General features: G+C 34.7%; 1 protein-coding gene across 1 annotated transcript; it reads right to left on the bottom strand.

Moving 5' to 3' along the window:
* Positions 1 to 10,221: 10,221 nt before the first annotated feature.
* Positions 10,222 to 21,467, bottom strand: LOC123664915 (protein Star; the record flags this gene model as incomplete). The annotated part of the gene is made up of 5 exons (XM_045599283.1): positions 10,222 to 10,371; positions 12,958 to 13,140; positions 17,292 to 17,474; positions 18,259 to 18,449; positions 21,299 to 21,467. Coding segments are annotated over 5 exons (861 nt in total), but the record flags the coding sequence as incomplete, so codon positions are not given.
* Positions 21,468 to 22,357: the final 890 nt, after the last annotated feature.

A 22,357-nucleotide genomic window follows, 5' to 3' on the forward strand; every position in this document is an offset into this window, starting at 1 on the left:
CCCAAACCCAACACTCGGCTGGGAGCCACATGGGCGGACACGCGCCTCAACATCGATGTGGATAATCTCTTGGCGCCTTCGCCCCGCGCGGGGCCTGCGCCCTCCATCAACCAGCTCAAATCCAGCCCCGCGAGCCCCGGGCCTCGCCCCCCAACCCTCAACAACAATAATATCGACAGCCTGCTGCAATGATACCGGCTGGTAGACGCGTGACGCCCTGCGGACCTATATGTGACGTGTGACCTGTGACGTGCCAAAACATGTCCAGTAAGACTACGCTGCCGTGCTCAGATAAAAGGCAGTCAAGTATAAAATTAAAATCAAAAATAAGTTTATTCAAATGGGCTTCAAAGGCATCATAATATTTTTTTTTTTTAAGTATCAATAAAATTGAAGTCTGAGAATTGATTTTGCTGGAAGTAACTATGTAGTGTTATAATATAAATATAGGTTTAATGATACAATTGTAATTATAAATGAAATGTAATTACGTGAACATTTTACCAAAAATTAAAAACGGTTACTGCCTTTTACCTAAGTACATATGCTTATGAGGATTTTTGACGTGTGTGACTTGTGACGTCACAAGTCTTATATATAGTTTGTCGATTCCTACGAATGTTACATGCGTTTCCGACATTCCAACGTTTCTAGATACCCGTGTGGGCCAGTGGGGATTTTATACGATTTTGATATTAAAAGTGAAGGTGGTCGGGAGTTCGACCTACCTTGTAAATAGGGCCGTGGGAACTGGAGCCGGTTACTCTTGTAGTAACTGAAATATTGATGTAGTACGATTTTATTTATAGTATTCTTCTATATTAATAACAATTGAATTTTTTCATGTTTTACTTGACATTTTAGCTAGGACAATAATTCGGATTCAGAATAAACTAGCAAAGTTTACTAGTGCTAGTAGTAAACATATTTCAATTAAAAATTAAACATCTACGACGACGTTTTGTCATTACCTTTCTTCAATAATAGATGAACAAATAAAGTTTTATTAACTTAAAAAACGATTGTAAATAAATTGACTTCAGTAGTCACGGCCCGCTGTAGTATATAGAGGTGCATATCAACGTATATCACATGATATTAATGTGACGACAAAATGGTGGCTGATTATTATCTGTGCTTTTTTGGCGCCAACATAACTTTTTTTTTAAATCTATCATAGAAGGTAAACGAGATTTTATAACTTGTAAAAAATAATTATAAAGGTTTGTAAAATATTACGGTGCTAAGCTGTCAACTGAAAAGCCAAAACATTAATTTGAGTTTTATAGTCTGTGGTTATTAAAAATTAACACAGATTAAAAATTAAAAAAATAATAAATAAAATTCTACTTAAGGTGCTATCAAGATAGTAGTCAGTCGTCTTTTTCGTCAAGTAGTGGTTATAAACTTAGTATTAAATACGAAATTATTATTATTTTGTATTTCCTCGATACTTAAATAGTATAAGGAATAATTATATTTTGTACGTAAATGATTGATATCAAAATCTGGTGTTTCTAATGTTTTTTTTAAAGACCGGAGGTTGATATGCGTATCATTAAAGGATGGCAATAAAAAATTAGTTGAATTAAATTTTGTAGTATTTTTTTTTTATTGACAAAAATATATAAAAACATTCCGGTTTAAAGTGCGTTTATTAAACTAATATTTGTTAATTAAAATAGTTCTGGGTGCAATGAATATTTCAGACATTGTTGTGTAACAAATATTTTAAAACAAATTTTCTTTTTTTTTTAAAACTAAGGTCAATGTGAAATCACTTGAAAACATATTTAAGTTTTCAATGATTAAATGGAGTATTGTATATATTTTAATTAATAAATAAACTAAATTAAAAAAAAATCGTTCATTTGCTCAAAGTTCAAAATGAATGTTGTATGTTAAATGATTTTTGGAACGTTTCAATGGATATATAACAACTACTTAGTATAATAACTCATTTTTCTGTAGTGTCATTATATATCAAATCACTCCTATTTACTACATAGCATATGTATATAATCATACTAAGATTAACAGGCCAATATTACATGTTTCAATTTAAGGGCCAGTTCCACCGGTTGTTGATAACGCTATTTGACAGATGACATTATTCAACAGATAGTAGTTTATGCTATATTATTTTCATTTTTTATGATCGAATTCTATTGTATTTGAGAGATATTCGCAAATATGAATCTAAAGGTTGTAGTTTAATACTTGACTAGCGACCCGCCCCGTCTTCGCACGGGGGCAATGCCGATACTATCAACAACAAAAGATACGTTAGAAACCTCTAAAACTATCAGAGTTCCTCTACAATATTATACATGTTTTATAAATATAAACCTTTCTCTTGAATCACTATCTATTAAAAAAAAACCGCATCAAAATCAGTTTCAGCATACATAAGGACAGACAGCGGGAAACGACTTTGTTTTATACTATGTTAAAAGAAGAGGAAGAGATTCTAATGGCCTATTCTACCTCCTGCTGTTAAAGTCTATTCGCAACTTATGTGCTGGATAAACTCTGTACACAAACGGTGAAATAGGCCTTAAAAATTATTTATTGTGTCCCGCTAACATCCTAAACAGTCTAATTCATTCTTTACAACACGAACCTTAAAAGATATACTTAATAACATATTCAAATTAAAATGTATGGTAAAGTCGACAACAAATTAGATTCGGAATTAGATCACTCCAATTAGTAACAGCAGAAAAAACTCTCGCAATTAAGTCTCGCAAAGAAAAAAAGTTCGATTTTGTTTACCTGCGTATTAAATTAGTACTAAATAATTTTTAAATTTTTTTTTTTTGTACGGAACAAAATTATTTCCCGTTTGCAACCCCTGCAAGATGCATGAAACGATTACTTCTCTGTTCTGAGTGATCAACATCCCTGTCGATACTTATACATGGTGTTCGACTCCTAACTGTATTTCTTCTAATGGAGGTTCTGTAGGTGTTATAGATGACGTTCAAAAAAAAATCCTAGTATGCGGTTCTTTAGTTGTATGCGGAAGGTAGTATTAATATTTCAATTTTTCGACGTTTTTCAGAGCTAAGAAAAATAGTATTGGACGGTTGTGCAGAAGTACATAGTCAGAGTAGCTCGTATATTAACACAAAGTAAAATTAAAAGGTTTAGAGTTTTTTTCACGTTGAACGTGCTCTATAACACCTACAAATCCAGTTAAAGGAACGTAGTTAGGATATATTACCTGTATATTCTAAACACATACATACATACATACAAATAAAAATTGTTTAAAGTAGACATAGAGATCGTGGTATATGTAAGTATTGTATTTTTGTACCGATTTCGATCGTTAGTGTCAAACGTAGATAAGTGTTATGATGTTACACGTTAGGGAATGTTACAGGAAACGACGGTAGACTTAATTAATATATGTATTACACATGTATGATATAAACGGGCATTAGATTTAAAAAAAAACATACTACATTCCATTTATAAGCTACACACAAAATACTAGCTGTTCCCCGCGATTGCACCCGCCTTAGTTTGAGGAAAAAAATTATCCTAAAGCCTTCCTCGGTGAAGCTATCTGATATAAAAAAAAAAAAAAATCAATAAGAACAGTGCCTGAGATTATCGCGTTCAAAGAAACTACAGCTTTGTCTAATCCAATATATAAAATTCTCGTGTCGCGGTTTTCGTTGCCAAACTTCTCGGAAACGGCTCGACCGATTTTTATAAAATTTTGTGTGCATATCGGGTAGGTCTGAGAATCGGTCAACATCTATTTTTCATGCAACTAAGTTACGATGGGGGGGTGTTAGGTTACTACAATTAAGGGGGGTTAATAATATATATGGCAAACCAACGTTTGGTGGGTCAGCTAGTAATATTAATATAGATTACCAAATAAAGCAGTAATTTAGAGACACGATAGGTTTACAACTTAATTACTGCTTATATATACAGCTTATAAATGGTATGTAATGCATGTTGTTCAATTTAATGCCTTTCGCTTGTATTCATTTATGTATCTTTTTTTTTTCTGTACGTCTTATAAATATTATGAAACATTTATGCCGTAAATAAAGTTTTATTATAAGTATGACTTATTTATCAATTATTTGGTTTATGTTATTTCCCATGTTAATGTGGGAAATACATTTGGTCTTGTAACTCGATGTTGTGTCATGGCAGCTAAACTTTATTTCAATAGAAACTAAAATATGTAAAGTTAATATAAGTTTATATATTACATTTTTAGGTTTTAATGTAATTTATATTGTGACTAAATGTTTCATTACAAAAAGTTTTCCTTTGATCCGTATAATTTGAATGGTATCGAGAAATTTGGGACCAAAAACTTTAATTTTTTTTTTTGTTTTTTTAATAAACTATATATATATATAACGAACAAATTGTATTTGGATTAATAAATTAAAAAATTTAATTTTGAGTAGATAAATAAAATGACTAATACTTTATATCTTAGTTAAAAAGCCATTCAGATTGTATGGATGAGTGCTTCATTTTGGTGCGTTTACTTTAGATTTTTTCATTTTAACTTTTTTTTTTTATTATAATGCTATATGTCCAATTATATTATTGTCTGCAGTTATCTTTATAAAATACCTTTCTATAAAAATGTATTAAATAAACATTAAAAACCTGTTTATAGGTTAATTATGGGAAAATAAAAAAAGTATTATTTTAATTATTTTTTAACAAAAATTGTTGATTAAAAATGAGTGAATTCTTAAAAAAAATATCTTCTACTATTTAATTTAATACATATATGTTTTTAAATATATGTAAAAAGAAGGAGAAATTAAGAACTTTGTGTTATATGAAATTGTGTGTAAATTGTAATTTTATATCTCAAATAGAGTAATATATAATGCATGTTTTATTTCGAGCAATTAAGCTGCCTGTTTGTTTAATTTGGTTCAAAGTTCCCACCCTTCGTTAATTTGCTTTAAAATGTTCTTCCACGAGATTTTGTAAGCAATAACTATCCTAAGAGCCTTTTCACTGGTTTCTGATAACACTATCTTAAACACAACCATATCCAACAGATAAAACTACTTAATCAGTTAATCCAAAGCTGTAGTTTAATAATTGAGGTTAAGGACGGTTTTACCTCCTTTTGATAAGACTATCTGTAACTTATGTGCAAGATAAATTTTATCAGAAGCTGGCGATATAAGCGCTAATATTTTATTTGTAGTTGATTAATGTTTCTATAGTTTGATCAATGAAATGTATATTGTATGTTATGTGGCAAGCTCTTTATTCGCACAACACTTATAAATAAGAATATTATTAGCAAGTAATAACGCTAAACTTGCTGACAATTATTACTACTAGTAAGATTATTATTATCATGGTTAGTTTTACGTTCATGGAACCATTTTGTTAGTTTTCTGTATATAATAGCAATTTTTTTTTTCAAATTGTTATCGGAGTGCTGTAAAGTAATTGAATTCAGGGAAGATTTGTGTACGAACAGAACTGTTTACTATTAATAAACGTAATTATACTATTTGTTGCGTTTTTTTTTCTTCTTTTATTTTCTTATTAATGAAATTAAAATCTATCCCAACATAACCTCGTTTGTTTGTTCTTCGTTGACTCAAGATCCGTCAGATCTCACTCAAATTCGACTTTCACTTTCGAATAAAGAATCATCAAAATCTGTGCATCTCGTGAAAATATATGAAATCAGGCAAAAAAAAACAATCGAATATAGAACCGCAGGTATGTCGGTTAAAAAATAAAATTTTCACATCACTTTATTTGATTCAACTGAAGTAATAAGCAGAAATACAAGCAAAATGAGTAAACCCTTCTGTTTTAAAGTTGGTTAAAAATATTAAAAAAGCATAATAACATGGCTTCAGCCTGTTGTATCTCACTGCTGGGCATAGGCATTTTTCCCCATGTAGGAGAATTATTGGAGCTTAATCCACCACGATGCTCCAATGCGGGTTGGCGGATATATTCCCTAATATGGGTAACGATCGCTATCAAGTGTACATGATAACAACCGAGAGACCTACAAGGACTGCACAATCACCCAGACCACGGTAAACATTTGTATGCTCTATCTATACAAATGTGTCACGTGCGCGGATCAAACCTACAACCGTCAGCGCAACAGACACAAACCAGTTCTATGACCGTGTGCCAACGCGGCGTCAATAATGTCTGTTGTTAATGATCAACTAGCAATATGTTGAGTACAATGCCTACAAGGGAATCGATGACACCGCGCGTCGCCACGAGTCGCCGCTGCAATATATGACGTCAATCAAGACCATCATCAGCATTCTCATATTTTACTTTTACATTTTTAACAAATAACAATTTAATATTATAGAGGCTAGCATCGAGCACTATTGTTACCTAGAATAAGTTTTATTTTCAATTCCACTATATGAATAAATTTTTATAAAAGTAATTGGTTTTTTTGGATCCATCGGCTGTGGTAAACGTAATTAATATCCGTGCGAATAATAAGCACTAAATATTTATAATTTTAATAAATAATTTAGAAAAACAAGTTTTTTAGTTGTTGATGCCGGTAGAGCAAGCAATCATCTATAAAATGTTCTATAATTTATGTGGAGTAATTGTGAGGTTTTTGCTAGAAAAGGAGGCAAACATCTTAACCTAAGCGTATCTATACAAATAAATAAAATTGGAGTGTCTGTTTGTAATATTCAAATAACCACTTTTCAATAAATTCATATAGATGCATGTATACACGGTTCATATACCAAAATTGCATTTTTTACAATTTTTGTCTGTCTGTCTGTTTGTTCCGGCTAATCTCTGAAACGGTTGGACCGATTTTGACGGGCCTTTCACTGGCAGATAGCTGATGTAGTAGAGAGTAACTTAGGCTAATTTTATTTTATAGTTTTTTTTTTTTATATTATATGTACGAATTGAACAATAACTTTTTTGTTAAATTCCACGCGGACGAAGTCGCGGGCACAGCTAGTTAATATATATGATTCTAAATTTCAATTATTGTTTGCTCACAAACGAAAAAAAAAAAATTTGATGACATTTACAGCTAGTATGTGTACCAATAATTAACATTTCTAGTTGAACCACAATAACCTCACGCAAGGCGTAAAAGAAAAGACCCAATAACACGAAAATTGTAAACTTTGCTCAGAATACTAAATTTGCTGAATATTATTATCGACGTCAATCAGGATATAATGAATTAAATAAAACAATTATATATTTATTAAAGCCTTTAATTTGTGAAAAAATTGAGCGCATAAAAAACTAAATCTAGTGGATCTTAAATTAAAGCTTAAAATTAATTATTAATACATTGTCATTATCGCTTACGATCCATCGAAAATTAGGGTAAAATTGAAAAAATAAATGAATACAATCCAACTTACAATATAACATTAATCATAAATATGAGAATTCCGCTCTTGTTACAATTAACGCGAATCAAAGAACAAATAATCGTTATTCAGTCTTTTAAAATTAAATTAGTCGTAATAAAAATAATATTCATTAATGTGGAATGATCCAGCGTGAACAAATGACAAGGAAGAACGGTTACAATCAAAATTAATTGGCATTAAAAATTACACTTAATTTTATTAATAAAAAAATAATAATTTAAAACTAACAATAATTAAAATTAATTTAATCGCATAATTAAAAAAAATGAATAATTAAAAAATACCATAATATTTCCATTCGAGAATAATTAATTAAATGTTAAAAATTGAAAATTACATAAAATAAAAAAAGGTTTTACTTTTTTTATAATTATTACCTTGGCTAAAATTGTACTAATGTTTTTTTTTTTTTTTTTTAATAATAGACCACAAAATTATTTTTTCTATGATTATCGTTAAAATTAATATTAATAGTAAAGCACATTATTAAGGCAAAAGGAACTTTTTATGTCGTTTATAGCTTTTGGTCTTTTTGATTTATATTTTAATTGACAATTTAAAAGTTATCGGACGAAAATACTTTGGATGCGTTCCGGAATATAACGTAGCATAGGTACCATTTGGTACTAAATGACATTTCAAAGACAAATCAAAGTTCCTTAGAGACTTTAATTGTAATTAACAAAATTCAACTTGTTTGACAAATATAATGGATTGTTTAGAAACACCATTGCAATTTCTTTATTATTATTAATTAATAATCAATTTAATAGTAGTTTCGCAACTTTTCAAAATCACAAAGTTTGTAAGCAAGAGGCAAGGCATTTTTCAAGCAACAACATGGCGGCGATATTATAGTATCGTTGATTAGTTTGTGACGTTATATTTCGAAAATCACTATGTCACGAAAATAGTTTCCTAGAAACGAATGTTCTGGAAGGACGCCAGTTTTATAACACTTGTGTATAATTAATATTGATTTATTTTACTGTCAAACTATATTTTTTGAATCAAGCGCTTTTATTATCATTTTAATAATATTTAAAAACACTATAAGTGCCGTGAAAATTACTTTTTTTTAAATTATATTTTGCAGTTGGTATAACTGTAGATCTATTTGTGAGATTCGATCAAAGTGAGTTCTAATTACTGTGCGTTGTGTTATTATTTCTGATTTCATAAATATTTTATTATTAATCTATTTCGAAGCGATTATTATTATTACGATAAAAAGATTTATTTAAAATTAATGATTAAAAACGTTTTAATATTTATTATATTGTAAGCATAATCATTGATTTTATAATATTTAAAATTATTTTTTTAATAGCGAGCTAAAATTTTAGAAGAATTTTTATTTTATCTGCATAAATTAGCGTAGAAGTGAGCTGAAATTTTAGAATTATAAGAATTTTTATTTTATCTGCATAAATTAGCGTAGAAGTGAGCTGAAATTTTAGAATTATAAGAATTTTTATTTTATCTGCATAAATTAGCGTAGAAGTGAGCTGAAATTTTAGAATTATAAGAATTTTTATTTTATCTGCATAAATTAGCGTAGAAGTGAGCTGAAATTTTAGAATTATAAGAATTTTTATTTTATCTGCATAAATTAGCGTAGAAGTGAGCTGAAATTTTAGAATTATAAGAATTTTTATTTTTATCTGCATAAATAAATTAGTGTAGAAGCAAGCTAATAATAAAAAAAATTGAGATTTATAACTTTTTCTTCGTAATCGAATTAAAAATGATCCTATTGTTAGTTCTAAAGAAACGAATACTTTAAAAAGTTACGACGGAATTCAGAATCACAATATTTTTCACGTTTACTTAAAACTAAAAAGAAATATTCGTATGACATACCATTATCGTAATGAAAAATTATATTCCATTTGATTTGATTGATATTAATATAGAATCACTGCCTAGTACTTTTTATTATAGGATCATTTGTAACTACAATATTTTATATATTTGCCATATATAAAGAAATAGAGATATGTATTGTGTTGTAGAGGTCATTCAACTCAACTTGAAACGTTAGATGTGTGCGTAAATATGTCAGAACAAGCTGCTTCTAAATGTCAGTCTCGCGACAGTCGTCGAGCGAGCAACACGTGTTTCACTACCCTATTCGAGTAGAATTAACTAAAATAATTAATTTTCTCGTGTTAATATAATATTTTAAATTTGGAAAAATTTAATATTTATTTAATATATTAAAACCTACTTGACTATAATTCTTGTTGTACCCATACATTATTGAATCTTGACGCACACATACCACGCATATATATCATTAAAATAATGTCTATAGATTACTATTTGACATCCCATTGTCACAAATAAATTATAAATATGTTGCAAAAACTTTTTGTTTTAACAATATGAGAGCCTTACACAAGGTTACATGGAGGGTAGATTTACATTTATTAAAGTTAAACTTAATTAAATTATTAGTTTAACTTAAAAATTGTTACTTATTGATTATAATAATACAAACCGAAATGTATAGTTAGAAATGATCCTATTACATCAGGAGGTATTTTTTCAAAAGTGTTGTCCCTAACATTTTAAATAAAAAACAGTTTTCATTTGCTCAAATGTAGTTCACATTACCCAGAAGCCCTACGGCCCGTGCTAGCTTAAAAAACCTGCATTATAGACAACAATTGTCTTTCCCGAAAACAGTTTGGTGCTAAAAATAACCTATTATAAAATAATTTACTCTCAAATGTTGTTGTATGTGGAATTATGGAAAATTGAATTAGTCTAATCTAGTTTTGAACATTACCTCCCGTTATGCGAATGATTTTCAGTTCTCCCCAGCGTCTTTGAGGGCATACATGATACCATCGTCGAAGGTGGCAGCCACGGTGTAGTTGTTCGCCTCAAGGATCTGCGTTGTCTTGTTCAGGGCGACGGGGTCGGTCGAGCGGTAATCGATTACCTGCAAACATATACACATTAACCATCTTACCCGACAATTTGCAAGAACATGGTATTGTAGTAGACAGGATTAGAAATGAGACTATCCGCGAGAGAACGAAAGTAACCGACATAGCCCACAGAATTAGCAAGTTGAAGTGGCAGTGGGCTGGTCATCTGTGTCGCAGGACCGATGGCCGTTGGAGTAGACGGGTCCTAGAGTGGAGACCGCGTCTTGGCAAACGCAGTGTGGGACGTCCTCCGGCCCGTTGGACCGACGATCTACGTAAGATTGCCGGTGTAGGCTGGATGAGGATTGCGGAAGACCGGGATATGTGGCGCGAACTTGGGGAGGCCTATGTCCAGCAGTGGACTGCGATAGGCTGAAGTGATGGTATTGTAGTTGTACAAGGTTGACTTAGTATTATCCAAACGTATTCTACCTTACGTATGCAAATATTAAATACTAATTAGGTTCAATACAACATTTTTAACATTATTAACAGAACATTATCATTGAATTAGTTATACATTATTAATAAATGAAATAATTTCTTACTAAAACTATCTAATTAATATTATCATAATTGAAACGTTTATTATATGTCACGATTAATTAATCATCTTTAGTCGTTAAATTAATATTCTAAATTCCCTGTAATAAAGTCATTAACATCGTAATACATATAAGATTATTTGTCTATTATTGTGAGAGAACAAATAAATAAACTTGCGTTGCTCTGAAATTAAAGAAATTAATTAAAATTAAATATTTTAGCATTATGTAAGAATTACTACACACTACTCACAGTTAATCATACAATCTTATCTGAAATTAAAGACACGACATTTAAATTTTATTACTCTTTAAGTATTCGTCTTCACAAATTCTAATCACTATAAATAACTAAATAAACTTTATAACGTTCCTTCTGACATCGTTTTATATCTCTTAATTTAAACTTTAATGACAGCCAGGCGTGGCATTATTTAACTAAAGAGATTCTATAGGAATACAAAATATTTCAATTTTTGTGTCATTAATAATTTTATGGCTGATGGTTATTGTAGTGCCATCGGCGAATAAAATAACGTTATGATTTATAATTTCAGGCATGTCATTTATCATCATTACAGCCTATACAGTCCACTGCTGGACATAGGCCTCCACAAGTTTACGCCAAAAATAACGTGAACTCATTCATGTGTTTTGCCCATAGTCACCACGCTGGGCAGGCGGGTTGGTGACCGCAGTACTGGCTTTGTCGCACCGAAGACGCTGCTGCCCGTCTTCGGCCTGTGTATTTCAAAGTCAGCAGTTGGATGGTTATCCCGCCATCGGTCGGCTTCTTAAGTTCCAAGGTGGTTGTGGAACCTTGTTATCCCTTAGTCGCCTCTTACGACACCCACGGGAAGAGAGGGGGTGGCTAAATTCTTTAGTGCCGTAGCCACACAGCACATTTATATGCATAAGAAATAATAGAGGCCCCAAAATACTGCCTTGAGGCACACCATGTGCATTATGCTGGTAGGTAGAATGGAATACCTTTTTTTTATTTATTTACAATTTTAATAATTTCTACGCATTATGTGCGATTGGATAAGCAGCTTTCAGCCATTCTAGTGCCCTGTCATATGTGTACATTTTTTCGATTAAAATTGGGTGAGAGAAAGTCAAATGCTTTAGACATGTCCAAAAACATCGATAAATGTTAGATTTGTTTATTTACGCGAGTGTTATTAAAGTAAAACTTCTTTACGACGCTTAACTTGGGAAGTAAGCTGTTAAATGCGTGATCAGAGCGTTACGAAAAGTGTGATTGAGCGAGGCGAACAGAAGTTGAGAAGGAGATATAAGTTAGATGGAACTAAAGAAGTTTTACTTTAGACGTGTGGTCTAAAGCCCACTAATTTTTTTTTTGGTAAGTTAACATTTTCTGCTGAAGCCGGTGTCATGTAGTCCGCCGCCAGCAGGCACAGAACACAGAACACAGAACACAGAACACAGAACACAACAGACACGCACCCGCAGTCGCAGGCGGCGGAAGGGCAGCGCCAGCAGCGCGGGCGGCGCGGCGGGCCCGGCCAGCGCCGTGTAGTGCGCGCGCGCCGCGTCCGCCGCCAGCAGGCACAGAACACAGAACACAGAACACAGAACACAACAGACACGCACCCGCAGTCGCAGGCGGCGGAAGGGCAGCGCCAGCAGCGCGGGCGGCGCGGCGGGCCCGGCCAGCGCCGTGTAGTGCGCGCGCGCCGCGTCCGCCGCCAGCAGGCACAGAACACAGAACACAGAACACAGAACACAACAGACACGCACCCGCAGTCGCAGGCGGCGGAAGGGCAGCGCCAGCAGCGCGGGCGGCGCGGCGGGCCCGGCCAGCGCCGTGTAGTGCGCGCGCGCCGCGTCCGCCGCCAGCAGGCACAGAACACAGAACACAGAACACAGAACACAACAGACACGCACCCGCAGTCGCAGGCGGCGGAAGGGCAGCGCCAGCAGCGCGGGCGGCGCGGCGGGCCCGGCCAGCGCCGTGTAGTGCGCGCGCGCCGCGTCCGCCGCCAGCAGGCACAGAACACAGAACACAGAACACAGAACACAACAGACACGCACCCGCAGTCGCAGGCGGCGGAAGGGCAGCGCCAGCAGCGCGGGCGGCGCGGCGGGCCCGGCCAGCGCCGTGTAGTGCGCGCGCGCCGCGTCCGCCGCCAGCAGCACCGTCAGCAGCGGCAGGCACAGCACGCGCGAGCGGAACACGCCGCCGCCGTGCTCCGCCTCCTCGTAGCTCACCTGAGGAACGCGATCGTTTATGTACCGGGCGAACCATCCCCTGCCCCCCCCTTTCGTATCCCCCCCCCTTGTAACCGAATAGGCTCTCGTTTAACTGCGATACTTGTTACGAAAAGTTTATACATTCTAACTTGGAGCGCCGACAACTTGAAGAGGTACTTGGTAGGTAGGGTAGTAACTGGATGGCAACAGCGGGTGATCGGGTTTTATGACTACCCAGTGAAAGGATTGGAAATAGGCCGATGATGAAATTGTAAATCAGCATAGACGGTGTCTAGTTACCAGAAAAGATGGAGTTGGGTGGGTCATTTCTAACTCCAGAAGGACCAATCAGATTTTAATTGATCCGATGATAAAAAGACAAAAAAAGACTAAATTCGGATAAATCATCCAAACAATTTCCGAAATATCCTGAATAATACTGAAAAATAATCACTTTGTCCTGATTTTTTTAAAATTTTAAGTGTAACCAACATTAGTATTCATAATTAAAAACTTATAATTGGAAGAATCACTTCACAAATTGTTACAGTACTATGTCAGCTCAGCCTATTGCAGTCCACTGCTGGACACAGGCCTCCAAAAGGTCGCGCCAGATATCCCGGTTTTCTGCAATTCTCATCCAGCCTACACCGGCAATCTTACGTAGATCGTATTTCCAACGGCCCGGAGGACTTCCCACACTGCCCACGTTTGCCAAGACGCGGTCTCCACTCTAGGACCCGTATGCTCCAACGGCCATCAGTTCTGCGACACAGATGACCAGCCCACTGCCACGTCAACTTGCTAATTCTGTGGGCTATGTCGGTTTCTTTCGTTCTCTCGCGGATAGTCTCATTTTTAATCCTATCTTTGAGAGAAACCCCAAGCATAGCCCATTCCATTACACGTTGAGCGACTTTAAACTTGTGGACCAGTCCCTTCGTCAGTGTCCACGTCTCGGCTCCGTATATTAACACAGGTAGGACGTATTGCTCGAAGACTTTTGTTTTCAAGCATTGCGGAATCTTCGAAGTGAAGACTCGACGAAGCCTGCCAAACGCCGCCCAGCCCAACCGGATCCTCCTATCGGCCCGCCTGCTCGAAGTTGTTGCGGCCTAGTTGGCTAGTATGGCCTTGGTAAATATAATCGTGAACGACTTCGAGAAGGGTACCATCGACCGATACCGGTCGCGGTATGACTTGTTTGTTAAACATAACTTTCGTTTTGTCCAAGTCCATACAGAGACCGAAACACTTGGAGGACTCGTTTAGGCCGGCCAGCATTTGGCCAAACTCATCCAATGTCTCCGCAAAGATGACAATATCGTCGGCGAAACGAAAGTGAGAGATGAATTCACCGTTGACGTTGATACCTCGTTCCCCCCAATCCAAGGTCTTAAAGACATCTTCCAGCGCAGTGGTAAACAATTTCGGTGATATTACATCTCCTTGTCTTACCCCACGCCGGAGGGAAATAGGGCCTGTTCTCTGTTCTGGTCTCTGGTACTGTACCCTATTTGGTCTCGGAACGTCCGCCTGGTTCTACCCCTTCCAACCTTTCCATTTACACTCGCCTTATACATTTTTTTGTCAATTTTTCTTCACTCATTCTCTCGATATGGCCAAACCATCTGAGCATACTTTTCTAAATTTTTGTCACTAAATCTTCTTTCAGACCACAACGTTTCCTTATCTGACTATTTCTTATCCTGTCACTTAGTTTAACTCCTATCATACTTCTTAACGCTCTCATCTCAACTGCATTTATTCTACTTTCATGTTTCTTCTGCCATACCCAACTTTCACTTCCGTACACGAGTGTCGGAACCAACACCCCCTCATAAACAACCAAACGAGCCTTGTTAGACACCTTCTGACTGCTCATAAAGAAATGCAAAGCTCCATTCACCCTGTTTCCTGCATTCACTCTTCTTTCAATATCACTCTCACACTTTCCATCTCTTGTAAACTTTGAACCCAGATACACAAACTCATTCACCTGTTCAATTTGTTCATCTCCAATCACGATATTGCAGTCTGTCACTGTCTCGTCTCTTTCAAACACCATCACTTTCGTCTACTTTACATTCATCTTCATTACCTTTCTTACAAAAGCTCCACTCATAGCAGTTACCATCTTCTGCAATTCCTCGGCCGAAGACGCCAGTAATACTTGGTCAGCAGCATAGAAAAGACATCTGACGAGTAACTCATTCATCCTCAACCCACTTTCATTCTCTTTTAAATCTGTCAAACAAATGTCCATGAACAGATTAAACAGCCACGGTGACGCTACACATCCCTTTCTAACACCTTTTTCGATATTAAGCCATGTATGCTCCATTTATACACAAGCACTAGAATCCCTATAAAGAGATTGGAATGCTCGTATGAGGACACTGCTCACACCATTCACGGACAATGCTGACCCTTCATTCCTCATCACTCTATCATAGGCCCTTTTCTAAATCCACGAACGCGCAATAGACGTTTTTCTTTTTAGCCAAACACTTTTCGGCTATGCACCGCAAAGAAAAGACCTGATCCGTACATCCCATTCCCTTTCTAAATCCCGCTTGTGCACCCATACTTTTTCGTCTGTTTCATTCACAACCCTTTCAATCAACACTTTTACATATAATTTACCGACGACGCTGAGGAGGCTTATACCGCGGTAAATCCTGCAGTCTTGCCGTGACCCTTTTCCCTTGTACAATGGGAAGATTACGGCTTTGCACCAGTCTCCCGGTACTTGCCCATTTCGTTAGCACAAATTGAAAAGGCGGTACAGCTGGCTAGCCACTATGCCATGTCCTCCAGCTTTCAGCATTTCGACGGTAATCCTGTCATACCCTGCAGCCTTACCTAATCTCATACTTTTCAACGCTTTCACTATTTCATCCATGCATATCTAACTTTCATCACCATTTACACTCTCTTCCATGGAAGGTGCCGTAAGTTGTACCTGCACTTCCTCTTTCAAACATACTTTTAAAATACTCTTTCCATCTCTTTAACACACATTCTTCTCCTTTTATAATGCTCCCATCTTGACTCCTGATTGTACTCAATTTCGAGGTAGAGGTTTTTCCTCTTGCAATTTTGATGGATTTCCAGAAAAACTTGATGTTTGACTGGAAATATTCAATGAGCCTTCTATCAACATCATTCTTTCGTTCTTCTTTCTTTCTAGACACAACTTCTTTCGCCGCTAATTTTAATATATTATACTTCGTTCTTGCTTCCTTTATCTCGCCATCCTTTGCCTTTTGAACTTTTTGGTTAGCTTTTGTCGCTAACCAATCCAACCACGCTTTCTTCTTTTTTTGCACAGCCTTTTGTACATCTTTATCCCTCCACAAATTATAGTTCTTTCTTCCTTTCCTTCTTTTAGCTACCCCGCATACCTCAATAGCAACATTCACGACCCCTTTCTTAAGTGTCTCCCACAAATCTTTAATCACACCTATCTCTTCTATGCCTTTAAAACTTTCTTTCAGTTGCTCTACATACTCAAAATTTATGAAGCGAAATATTGGTCGGTGCAAATTTTCCCAGTTTTCAAACTTGTCACTTGAGGATATTCCAAACATACATTCAAAATTTAATTGCCCAGTATGATGAGTTCAAAACCAGATTTGAAGATATTTTGACGATCGAAATACCACTATGGATCATAAATCCATTTGATGAAACGGAAGTCGAGAATGTGATGTTACAAGAAGAGCTTCTCGAGTATAGCACTAATGCTAGAGGTGAAATTTAAAAGAGGGTATCGAACATTTTGGCTGCATGCAGAAATACCCAAGAAACCCCGACGGTGGGGAATTACGAGAAAGTTTTAGATAATGTTTCCCTTGTCGTATCCTAGTCACAGGTGGTCACATTTATAAGGCCCACCTAGTGTGACATCTCATTTTTTTTATTTGACAAATAAAAAATATATAAATTTCAATGTTTGCTCACAAAGGAAAAGAAACATCTTCAATTACACGACACAAGTAAATACGCATTCTTATGGAGATATTTAAAAAACTACTCGTCAACTTTTGATTAAAAAAGAATCATCGAAATCGGTAAACGCAGTAAAAGTTTATGAGAACACATAAAAATATAGTCTAATTGAGAACCTCCTCCTTTCTGGGGTCAGTGAAAAATTGAATACTCACCACTCGTGGGTGGTCGGTAGGGCTGAGGCAGGCGTGCAGGGCCCGGGCCGCGCCCCGCAACGCCAGGTAGTCTCTGGGGGCAGCGCGGACGGCGACTCCGCCCCAGCCACGAGCTGTCTCCAAGTAAGCAGCGGTGGAGTCTCTCGGACCCCGAGGCAGGAACTCCACTAGTGTACCGTTGTGCTAAAACATTCCATATGCTGGGTATAGGCCTCTTTCTCCGTGTAGGAGAAGGATTGGAGCTTAATCCACCACACTCTTCCACTGCAGGTTGGCGGTAATGTTCTCTACTACGAGTAACAATAACTATCAGGTGGATGTGATAACTACCGGGCGATTTAACAAGGTCTTCGAGGCAAGGTGGGGAGACCCACAAGGACAGACAAACAAACCGGAATTAAATATTTTTAAATACAAAATATCCGTCTCTAGCTGGAATCGAACCAGCAAACCACCGATATGTTGCCACAGACACGGTAAACCAGAACCATTGTTATGTATCTATAATAATATTATAAAGCTTCAAAGTTTGTTTGTTTGAATGCACTAATCTCAAGAACTTTTTAGTTACAATTGAAAAATTCTATTAAGTGAAGACTATAAGGCTTCATTATATTTTATAAAGTTTTTCCTCAAATTAAGGAAGGTGAAATAATGGGACACAGATAGTAAATACATATTACACAATGTTATTGGAAAAACATAAAAACAGCCATATTTAATTCAGGAGTTAGAAAATTAACACAAGAATCATAAAAAAGAAGCTCATCTGGGTATAGAATATATCAAAATAAAAATATAATTGAATATTATTAAATTTTGAATATTCAATATTAATATTAAAGAAATATAATTTTGTTCTATGGCTGTCATAGCAAAAATAATGGTAGCTTATATTTAAAATTGTCATAAAAATACTATTAGAATTAAAAATAAAAATTAACACTTAAAAATGATCCAAGCTTACTATTTCTCCCAATATGCTATCCAGCACGGCAACTCTAGGAGTCGGTGTGGGTGGAGGTGGCGGTGTTCGAGGTGGTCTCGGAGCAAGATGTAGTTGTCTCACATACGCAACCAGGGTCGGAGACTCGGCAGAGATACTGGCCAGCTCCTTATCTTTGGTCATGTTTAGCCGGAATTGCTGGGCACCTAGAGCTATAATAGTTAAGAGATTATTATTCTTTATAAATAAATTGAATTACTGTTTCGTTAATTTCATATTTTATACTTTCACACATTGAAATTTAGCTGTTTAACCAGTTGTGAATAATGCTATACGACGGATGACAGTATCCAACAGATAAAAGTTTTTAAGTAGTTTCTTTAATATCATTGAATTCCTATTTATTTATGAAATATTTCTATTTGTAGTTTTTAATATTAAATTTGTAGTTTGTTATATATAGACGTGAAATAGGTCTTAATAGCATATTCTACCTTCTGCTGTTAAAGTCTATTCGTAACTTATTTGCAGGATAAACTTTATTGATAGCCGGTGAAAGTGGCCCTAAGTATCATAGGTAAACTGTACCCTTAATGTCAATATAATTCAAATCTCAGTTCTTCTACTTAGAATTAAAAATATTAGCTTTCTACTTTATATCTTTTACTGCCGCACTCAGAAAAGTTCATTAAATTAGTCCTAATTGGTACTTAAGTAATTTACATTAAATCCCTTAATTATCGTCACATCCCAGAGACATAATTTAAGTGTTCGTTAGTTAATGACAGATTTAAGTGACCGTGTCAGGGAAATGACTTTTTCGATAGAATATCGATAAGTGTTGGTGTTGCTGTACGTAAAAATGTAAATTTAAATTAATAACATTTAGAATAAATTACATAAAAAAACCTCATTTTATGCATAAATATGTAAGAATTAGTTCTTTTGCGATCAGTTTTTATCAAAAAAACGTAATGAAAAGATACTTTTGCGTTATTTTTAATATTACGTTCAGATTTTTTTTCAGTGGTAATATTTAATTCCTACTGGCAGTCTGTTTTAATATATCAAACAAATGTTATTTGTCAATCGGGTTTTCGGCTTTCGTTCGTTATCGCAAAAATTTGATTTGGTTGGATTTTAATTCAATCTTTGTTGAATTTTAATTTTGTAAAGTAATAGTTGGTAAATTACTACCGAAAATATTTAAGTTTAGTTTCTCTGAACCTTCTTGCATAATTTACAAACTCGACAAAATCTTCTAGATCAGACATCACACTTGTTTATAATTTATTTATTAATTAGATTAATTTATAATATTATACACCACGGGCTATTGTTGTCATATAACATAACAAGCTAACCTCATTTTCGAAACGTCAAAATCTCCATTTAACAATACTTAAGTAAGGGTCCAGCAATACTTAAAGTTAATGGATGATTAGTCATATAACAAATCATTAACTAACTCTGAGAGACAACTTTTTTAAATCTGTACTTAGTCATCGTTTAAGTAATCATTAAACGTCTCTGAGTGCGGCAGTTAGTTTATTAAGTATTTTATTGACATTTTTTTAACCGACTTCCAAAAAAGGAGGAGGTTCTCAATTCGACTGTATTTTTTTTTTTTTTTTTTTTTATGTATGTTACATCAGAACTTTTGACTGGGTGGAGCGATTTCGACAAATTTTCTTTTAATCGAAAGGTGGTGTGTGTCAATTGGTCCCATTTAAATTTATTGGAGATCTAACAACTACTTTTCGAGATATATCTAATAATGCGTTTTTACTTGACGCTTTTTTCGTCGACCTACGTTGTATTATACCGCGTAACTTTCTACTGGATGTACCGATTTTGATAATTCTTTTATTGTTGGTAAGAAGATATCCCTAGTTTAGTACCATGATAAGGAAACCAGGATCTGATAATGGGATCCCAGAGAAATCGAGGGAATCTTTGAAAATCCGCAATAACTTTTTACTGGGTGTATCGATTTTGATAATACTTTTTTTGTTAGAAAGGGGATATCCCTAGTTTGGTACCATGATAAGGAAACCAGGATCTGATGATGGAATCCCAGAGAAATCGAGGGAACTTCTTGAAAATCCGCAATAACTTTTTACTGGGTGTACCGATTTTAATAATTTTTAATTTAATCGAAAGCTGATGTTTGTCATGTGGTCACATATAAATTTTATCGAGATCTGATAACTACTTTTTGAGTAATCTTTCATAACGCGTAGTTACTTGACTATTTTTTCGTCGATCTACGTTGTATTACTTGTCGATGTAATTGAAGTCGGTTTTTTTTTTGTTTGTCTGCAAACACAATTATTAATGATTATATACTCATGTTGAACTTTTTTTGCATTTCCGAACAGAGGAATCAACATTCAAAATACGTACTTGATTCATCCTAACTATATTTAATTTAATTATAAAAAATTTATACCTATACTTTGTAAAATGTTGAATTAGCAGTTCTTTTAAAGCTTGCTTCCTAGACAAATTTAGATTTTCGTATTGTTGAAATATTCCTTCTTTACACATACTTGACTTGGGGAGTAAGCTGATATGTGAAGTGTAATTACACTAGCCCAGCCCCCTAGCCCAATTGGGCTAGGCGAATGGAAGTTGAGAGGTAGATAAAATTATTGAAGATAGGAGTTATGTTTTTATGAAGTTTTATTCAGTCGTGTGGTCTACGGCACACTATTTTTTGAAACTGAGTGGGTTATATAATTAAACTATACTTGTTAACAAAAACTTATTAGAAAAATATGTTTATGATGATTACATTAATATTTAAAAATATTTTTATCTTTTTCTTGAACATTGCACATTATTATTTATCGTTGCGTCCATTTGTTATAAGTATTCTTTGACGGTTAGGCTAAGTTATGTCCACTTTCCTGCGAACCGTCAAAGAATTGCACATTATGTTGTATCATAAAACATCACTTTCAGGGCAAATATGACTATTTCAGACGGTTTCACTCCCTTCATATTTGTCATACTTTTATCATTTCTTAAGGAGTTTTCTAAAGTTAGTACAACTTACCAAATGTATCCATATAAATGAGAAGCATTGTCATCACGGTCACGAAAGTTAATATAAACAGCAGTGCCGGTAATAGCTTCCTGTACAATTCATTGGGAGGAGATTTCGTGAATGATGGCAACGAGAGTCTCGGTACTTGAAATGGCACTGCTGGGGGTGGAGTTACTTTGATTGTCGGTAGTTTTGGGGCATCTTTCGGTTTATCTATCATTTCTGGTTGTAAGCCCCCCAGTATGGGATTTTCTTGAATTTTCTAAAAAAAATTATAAATTTAAATTATATTTTTTCTGATGAGTACAGAACATTGAGTAATTAGAATATGGGTATTTTCAATATTTATGATATATTATTGAGACGAAGTAATTACCATAGTTTTTTATTTTAAGAGTAATAGACACTAAAAATTTTCATGCTACATGACAAAAGAAGCCATACGACATTACGATTTACGACAGGTGTTCTGTTTTTTTGGTTTGCAACACAAAAAAGAATATAAATGAAATACACAAAGAGGTTTATATATATCACATTAAATACTTACCTTTAGAACCATAGCTAATACAATTACAGTGAAAATCCACACAACACAACGTAAACAATGTGTTTTAAGGCACTTGATTGATTAATTATACTATTGTACACTAGAAAAATATCATGTTTTCTTCATAATTTATAAAACATACACCGGAAACTACTACCGGGGACTAATAAAAACGATTGATTAATAACAAGTGAGACAGGTGAACAATTGATAAATATAAGCACAAATTAATGAATTAACCAAGTTTTCTGTAGCGTGAGTCAACTTGGAGTCAACAACGCACAGGTACAAAATAAATTAATGTTAAATGTCAAATGTCAATAAAGGGATGCTACAAGAAAAAAAAAATATTCTTATTGAAGTGAAACTTCTTTAGAATCGTTGTGATTTCAAACTCGATGAAACTAAAATGCGTAACGATAAAGAAACAAACATAGAAATAATGGATTAAGTCAGCGAGAGCTCAAAATGAGATAGAATACATCACAGTATTTTATATTCTCGGTAAAAAAAAATCT

The sequence above is a fragment of the Melitaea cinxia genome, chromosome 23 (assembly GCF_905220565.1).
Source record: "Melitaea cinxia chromosome 23, ilMelCinx1.1, whole genome shotgun sequence".
Classification (NCBI taxonomy): domain Eukaryota; kingdom Metazoa; phylum Arthropoda; class Insecta; order Lepidoptera; family Nymphalidae; genus Melitaea; species Melitaea cinxia.